This window comes from Callionymus lyra, chromosome 16 (assembly GCF_982586985.1).
Source record: "Callionymus lyra chromosome 16, fCalLyr1.hap1.1, whole genome shotgun sequence".
In the NCBI taxonomy this organism is placed as follows: Eukaryota; Metazoa; Chordata; class Actinopteri; order Syngnathiformes; family Callionymidae; genus Callionymus; species Callionymus lyra.
The window spans coordinates 25,065,230-25,072,779 of NC_141833.1; the positions used below are offsets into that span (position 1 = coordinate 25,065,230).

General features: G+C 39.6%; 1 protein-coding gene across 3 annotated transcripts; it reads right to left on the reverse strand.

The window, feature by feature from the left end:
* Positions 1 to 151: 151 nt before the first annotated feature.
* pcmtd1 (protein-L-isoaspartate (D-aspartate) O-methyltransferase domain containing 1) lies at positions 152 to 7,550 on the reverse strand. Of its 3 annotated transcripts, none has more exons than XM_087810671.1 (6): positions 7,397 to 7,550; positions 3,890 to 4,272; positions 3,722 to 3,824; positions 2,992 to 3,163; positions 2,453 to 2,576; positions 152 to 2,247 (listed from the first exon to the last, which is right to left on the reverse strand). In XM_087810671.1, the coding sequence occupies exons 2-6, from the start codon at positions 4,194 to 4,196 to the stop codon at positions 1,880 to 1,882; spliced, it is 1,074 nt and encodes a 357-aa protein (XP_087666797.1). In that variant the 5' UTR covers positions 4,197 to 4,272; positions 7,397 to 7,550; the 3' UTR covers positions 152 to 1,879. The 3 variants fall into 3 exon arrangements, with proteins under 3 accessions (XP_087666797.1, XP_087666798.1, XP_087666799.1); XM_087810672.1 differs by having other exon boundaries at positions 7,378 to 7,548; XM_087810673.1 differs by having other exon boundaries at positions 7,491 to 7,538.

The following is a 7,550-nucleotide window of genomic DNA, read 5'->3' on the forward strand; positions in this document are numbered from 1 at the left end:
GAAGATCAGTTACATTTAGAAAAGGTTCAGTACTTTATATTTAATGATATTCATCTTCATAACTTGTAGCAAAGATGTGTAAATATTTCACCAGCAGCAGAATAATTGTAACAATGCATAATAACATAATAATAGAATGTCCACACTGGGCTAAATATGCTTGTGACCTTTAATTTTGTGCCAAACACACAAAGGAAATATTTGCCAAAATTCTGGAGGAAACGTGTAAAGAGCAGAAACACAAAATGCTTTGACAAATGTACCCGATCTGTTTGAAGATCTTCAGCTGCATATAAACTACTTTAAACACAGAATGAAATGATTCAAGTTGTATTAACTTTATTTCAAGACACGACCTGAGCGTCAGGAGTCGTCGTTCTTCCTCCACCTGCATGAGAACATCTGAGGAAACTAGAAGCTTCATGAGACATGTGTTCAGAGGCCAGTAGGTGGCGCCATCACTTTAAAATCATGTTTCATGACAACACTTGGTGCAGAGACGCCATCTAGTGGACTCTGAAGAGAATGACACTGTTTCACGAAGCTTCATCAACACATCACTGGGAGACAATCATTGTGGATAATAGTATGTCAAGTTTAAAGGCTACATTGTACCAACTATAGAGAAAATTGACAATTTGTTTGCAATAGATTTGCTTTACTATGGATTGAAACAAATCTTGAAACATATTCACTTCCATTTAACGGAGTGAAAAACTGAAAAGAAAAACGTGTATCACAGTATTTGTTACTTAATAATGTACAGAAGTGGTGACGTGAAGGTTTCCCAGTGAAATCACAGTACAGCAATAGAAAGTCACAACATGGCAAAAATAAACCCAACCATTGAATTGAAAATAAAATAAAGTTTTCATTTATTGTCCACCAAATTCTTGTAAAGGTTGAGCTCAGCTGCCATGTGTGCCTCACTTGAATGTTTCTTTAAAGAAGGCTATTCTGCAAGAAACACACATTATCAATTCTTGAAGCCCAACATGCACATTATATTAGGATAGTTTGAAACTTTGAGATATAAAAGCCTGCTTTTAATTTGTATTTAATCAAAAATAGTTTAGTGGCTGTACATGTTCGTCTCAAGAATGTGATTTAAAAAAATACTTTGAGGACATTTCCCTATTTAAAGTCATCCCAGTGACAGATGTGTGAATATACCCTCGACATGTTCACGGGGAAGTGACAACTGTTTATCTACAGTCAAGGATGCTTCTCTCTTTGTGCAACACTAGATACAAAAGTAGTTGGCTGGGTCAAAGGTCGCATTCATTCCTGGGTGGTGTGTCTCTAAATGTTTGTGCATCGAAGCACAGGAGTGAGATCTCAGCTGCGTTTGAACCTTGTTTTACATATAAACATTAACTTGTGTGTGAAGGTAAGAAAGTTGAGATTAAACCAACAAACGCCAGACAAGAAAATGCAGTGTGTAGCAGAAGTGTTCGCTCCAGTGTGTTGAATCTAACAGAAGACTTTTCAAATCCTCTGCACTGAGAAACTTGAAGTACAAACGACACACAGGCAGGTTGGTGACCAGAACCGAGCGCCGACTACAGGTAGGATCAGGATCCCATCCTGGTGAAGTTGAACTTTGGAGCACAAGCTCTGGTGAATTAGTGAGGAAGAGTTGAAGATCAACCTCAGATCGTGTGGTGAAGCAACTCGACAGATTAATATACTGTGTTTTATTATGAGAAATGTTGTGGAACAGGCCAGTAAAATACAAACTAATATAGATTATAATTCAAAGGTTCCCCAACTGATCTGGTGTAACTGTGCCAGCATGATTTGATAGAAATGGTGCTACATTTGTACTAAAAGAAACAAAAATCACATCAGCAGGCTCTGCCCACGTGTGGAAAGTCTATCATTTCTCTCTGTAATACAGCAAGTATGCTTTGACTGACAGCGGCAGAGGCAACAACATGATCTGGTCTCTCAACACGTTGACTTGTTTGATGATCTTCACGTCACAAAGGTCTCTGTCCTCCTCTTCGTCTTCCACCTTCTTGTCCTCCTCTGTGTTCTCCTCACACTCCACCACTTGTGTGATGAACTGGCTCTCCACGAACCCATAGGTGTTGATGCATCGCTGCCTACAGTTCCCTCGCTTGCGCTTCTGCGGGATTCTCTGAACCACTTCCTTCTCCTGACCTTCACCGTTGGACAAACTCCGCAACGTGCGACGAATGCAGAGCCGCGACAGATCCTGAAGACTTCTCACGGTCACGGGCGCTGAGGACGACACATGACAGTCGTTTCACCCGTGTTTCTCAGAAATGAGGATTATTCAGAGACCAAGAACATCAGAATTTCATGAAGGGGAATAACCGTCAATAAGTGCCTCGGCTCAAAGTAAATATTGCTTCTGAGACTTGTGCGGCTTCACGTCGCGACATGAATGAGAAACAGTCTTTCTATCCACTGAACTGTTACTTACGCAAACAGACGATCTCAGACTTCCTCCCGTCTGCCTTGTTCTGCTGGATCAAGGGGGCGAAGGACACCTCCAGGATATTCTTCTTCTCCCATGTTGACTGGCCAGTCCTGGTGATCTGAGTGAGCTGTAATCACAGAACACTTCAGCTCTCATCAAATATTAACACAATACAAATGGATCCGGTCTGAGGCATCGGTGGTGAGAAGATACTAATGATGTTGGATCAAACATGTTCTTGAGCTCATTTAGAATGAGCAATAAATAGGTTTGCATTTCTTAACGTTTCACTCATTAATGGACAGATAAGAACATCACACAAGTATTTCTTCATCCTGTCGTCTCTCCTGGTTCACACTCAAGATCCTTCTTCTCCTAAACATCTCTGCACACTCACACATCCACGGTTAAAAAAAGAATGACGTCTCAAGTGAGCTCCACTCACAGCAGCTCCAGAGTCGAAGTCAATTAATAATACATTGGAAAACTTCCCCTCATCATGTGAGCTATTGACCCGCTGTGGTCTGTGGAGCTGCTCTCACCTGCTCCTCCAGGGGCATCACCAGGATGCCTCCGATCTTCAGCAGCACTTTCATGTAATTTTCCTGAAACTTCTTTACTCCAGCGCCGCAGTAGACTCGGTCATATTGGTGACTGTCAGTGGAGATTTCCAGGCAGTTTCCCACCACGAACACGGGTTCACAGAACTCAAAGCTGCAAAGAAAACACATTTAATTCCTCATAATTCTTTTCTTTCAATGAAGTGGTCATTTGGAGACAGAGTCTTGCATATCAATAATCAGGGCTTTAAGTAAACAATCTAATTAGGAAATGTAAAAAACAGTTTGTAACAAAAGTCATTTAATAAGAGAATATTTCAAATGATATATTGACTGAGTGTTATTTATACATTTTAATACATGAATTTGTGAAGATTAAAAAAATGAATAAATGGAGCAGAACGTGAAACTATAGATAAATGTACTTCATTAGAAACACACTTTTTATTTTGAGGGACAAGAAGTAGACAAAGAAAATAAATAATACATTAAGCTCCAAATAATATTTCACCCAATATTCAACCTTCACTCATGTTCTCATGTCTTTTTAGAGACAAAAATATTTGTTTATTAAATGTAATGACTGGAGCTCAGTTGTCTTTGACTGCAGAAAGAAAGACCAACAGAAAAATAAGCCTCATTACAGTTAGAATATTCATTCAAAATGGAGATGTAACAGTTCTCTCACTATTGTTCCTCATCAGACACTCACTTGTCAAAGGTGTCGCTGTTCTTGATGAAATCATCCAGTCGTTCTCGAGCGTATTCCACCACGTCCTCGTGGAGCTCCACGCCGTGATTCACGCCGCTTGGACCTGTGAGGGATGGACGTGGACGTAAAACTAGCTCAAGTAGAGGAGGACCCTCGTGAGGTTCTCACCTAAGATGAGGCCCACCATCGTGCTCAGGTAGCCTGTTCCACTGCCCAGGTTGAGGAAGGAAAGTCCAGGCTGCAGCTGCAGAGCTTCCATCACCTCAGAGTAGATGCACGGGGCCGAGAGGTGGATGTGGCCGTGTTTCCACGCCATGTCTTTGTAAGCGTTCTCCTTGTAACCCTCCACATAGTAGTCCGCTCGGTCGATGGCCCGGAAAGCCTGTTCAGAGACCTCTGAGCGGATGTAATGGGCCTCTTTCAGTTTGTCAATGAGGTCGTCGTTGTCCTCGCCGACGCTCACGGCTCCTCCCATGGTTGGAGATCGACCTCAGGAACAGGTGTTCCAGCTCAGTGTGGCATAGAGAAGACACTTGGAGGGTCTTGTTCACCTGGGAAGTCAATTAGAACATATATAGAGTCATTCTAACATGTGACGCTCATGTTTGACATACTTGTTACCATGGTAACAGTGGCTGTTAACAAGAGATGAATTCCTCAGGTATACTCGGATGGAATCATTTCTATTGATTTACTCGCCTTCGTGGACAGTTTAAATTGTTGCCACTTGATGGCAGTAGAATTGTATTGCATGAGTTAAGTTGGTGGACAGTTGCTTAGCAACAGAACCTCTCTGGAAATGGAAATTTCTAATCAAATAAATAATAAAAGTATTTAACACTTGCTACTGTTGTTGGGCTGTATTTGTCAAGAGTGTGTTGATGCGTATCACGATACAAGGATAAAATATATAGTGATATATAGTGATAGTGTAGTAACAAGTATATATGTGTAGTTTTGTCCAGTACTTGACTCTGGTGTTGTGATAGTGTAGTAACACGTATATATGTGTAGTATTGTCCAGTACTTGACTCTGGTGTTGTGATAGTGTAGTAACAAGTATATATGTGTAGTTTTGTCCAGTACTTGACTCTGGTGTTGTGATAGTGTAGTAACAAGTATATATGTGTAGTATTGTCCAGTACTTGACTCTGGTGTTGTGATAGTGTAGTAACAAGTATATATTTGTAGTATTGTCCAGTACTTGACTCTGGTGTTGTGATAGTGTAGTAACAAGTATATATGTGTAGTATTGTCTAGTATTTGACTCTGGTGTTGTGATAGCGTAGTAACAAGTATATATGTGTAGTATTGTCCAGTACTTGACTGGTGTTGTGATAGTGTAGTAACAAGTATATATGTGTAGTTTTGTCCAGTACTTGACTCTGGTGTTGTGATAGTGTAGTAACAAGTATATATGTGTAGTATTGTACAGTATTTGACTCTGATGTTGTGTTAGTGTAGTAACAAGTATATATGTGTAGTATTGTCCAGTACTTGACTCTGGTGTTGTGTTAGTGTAGTAACAAGTATATATGTGTAGTATTGTCCAGTATTTGACTCTGGTGTTGTGATAGTGTAGTAACAAGTATATATGTGTAGTATTGTCCAGTATTTGACTCTGGTGTTGTGATAGTGTAGTAACAACTATATGTGTGTAGTATTGTCCAGTACTTGACTCTGGTGTTGTGATAGTGTAGCAACAAGTATATATGTGTAGTATTGTCCAGTACTTGACTCTGGTGTTGTGATAGTGTAGTAACAAGTATACATGTGTAGTATTGTCCAGTATTTGACTCTGGTGTTGTGATAGTGTAGTAACAAGTATATATGTGTAGTATTGTCCAGTACTTGACTCTGGTGTTGTGATAGTGTAGTAACAAGTATATATGTGTAGTATTGTCCAGTACTTGACTCTGGTGTTGTGATAGTGTAGTAACAAGTTTATATGTGTAGTATTGTCCAGTACTTGACTCTGGTGTTGTGATAGTGTAGTAACAAGTATATATGTGTAGTATTGTCCAGTACTTGACTCTGGTGTTTTGATAGTGTAGTAACAAGTATATATGTGTAGTAGTGTCCAGTACTTGACTCTGGTGTTGTGATAGTGTAGCAACAAGTATATATGTGTAGTATTGTCCAGTACTTGACTCTGGTGTTGTGATAGTGTAGTAACAAGTATACATGTGTAGTATTGTCCAGTATTTGACTCTGGTGTTGTGATAGTGTAGTAACAAGTATATATGTGTAGTATTGTCCAGTACTTGACTCTGGTGTTGTGATAGTGTAGTAACAAGTATATATGTGTAGTTTTGTCCAGTACTTGACTCTGGTGTTGTGATAGTGTAGTAACAAGTTTATATGTGTAGTATTGTCCAGTACTTGACTCTGGTGTTGTGATAGTGTAGTAACAAGTATATATGTGTAGTATTGTCCAGTACTTGACTCTGGTGTTGTGATAGTGTAGTAACAAGCATGCAGAGGATCTTCCTGCAGATGTTCAATGATCCTCCTCAGAAAGTACTTCTACTCTGAACTTTCTTATAAACATGGTCTGTGTTGCAGGTCTGTTTACTGTCCAGACACACATGAGGCACTTATAGTTGAGAACTATCTTCACCTCATTACCTCTGATGGACACTGGACTTCTATACTTATACTTCTGTAACTCTATACTTCTTTAACTCTATACTTATACTTCTGTACTTCTATACTTGTACTTCTGTACTTCTATACTTGTACTTCTATCTTCTGTCTTGACTATTCTATTCTATTTCATGTCTAAACAAGAAAACATTTCTCACGTCCTTAAATCTCTTCACTACTTATTATTTATTTTAGGATCAACTTTAAAAACTTGACCTTTTAAGTTTTTATTTTATTGTTTAAGCACTTTGTGACCCTGGTCTAGAAAAGCTATAAATACTAATTACTTACTTCTATATGTTTTGTATTTTCATCAGCAAGTAACATCAGAATCCGTCCAGCTTTAAAGTTGAAGGTATTTATAAGATCAATATTATACAAGTAAACGTGTACAATGATTTTTACTGAGTAAAACTTCCTCGAAAACACATCACCTGGTGAAGCCAATCAGGTGCTTTGATTGTCACGTGACACGTGGCCAATGAGCTCGCTCTGCTCTCACAACAACAACAACAACAACAACAGCCTCGTTTCTTCCTCAACGTTCTCTCTCTGCAGTGAACGTGTTCACGTCAAGTTGTGTAAAGTGCTCAACAATTGTGTAAAGTGCTCAACAATTGTGTAACTGTAACACGAACAACAACTGCGAACACGAACAAAGTAGAAACACCGTCGAGTGAACTGCGTGTAAAGATGACGATGAGCGTTGATGGTGAAAAGAACACAAACTACACAATAAAAGCTACAGTTGTTGATCAACGAAGCCTTGAATAATGAAAGTGTGAAGTTGTTGCTCGACATGTTAGCATCAAGGCTAACGTTAGCTCAGAGGCCTCAGTGCGCATCACCTGAACACACACACACAGGCCTGAAGTACACAAGTTTACACGTCAACTGTCTACACACATACACACAAACACACACTTAATTCGAACCTTCGACTGAACAACAGACACACGTCTGTAACACATGGTCTCTCGAGCGTCAGTGTCGCAAACACATCAACTCACCAGCTGTCGATCAAAATACCTGCGAGTCTGTCTTCGAAGAATCAACTTCGATGATGAAGATGATGATGATGAAGATGATGATGATGAAGATGAAGATGATGAAAGTCACTAACCGTGTCAGCGAATAAAAGAGAGAGAGAGAGACAGATAGAGAGAGAGCTGAGCAGCGGATG

Excerpts from the sequence above, each read along its gene's own strand:
- pcmtd1 (XM_087810671.1), bottom strand. The coding sequence starts at position 4,196 with ATGGGAGGAGCCGTGAGCGTCGGCGAGGACAACGACGACCTCATTGAC. Across the intron at positions 3,164-3,721 it reads AACAGCGACACCTTTGACAA|CTTTGAGTTCTGTGAACCCG; the intron begins GTGAGTGTCTGA and ends TTTTCTTTGCAG. Across the intron at positions 2,248-2,452 it reads GTCTGAGATCGTCTGTTTGC|CGCCCGTGACCGTGAGAAGT; the intron begins GTAAGTAACAGT and ends TGTCGTCCTCAG.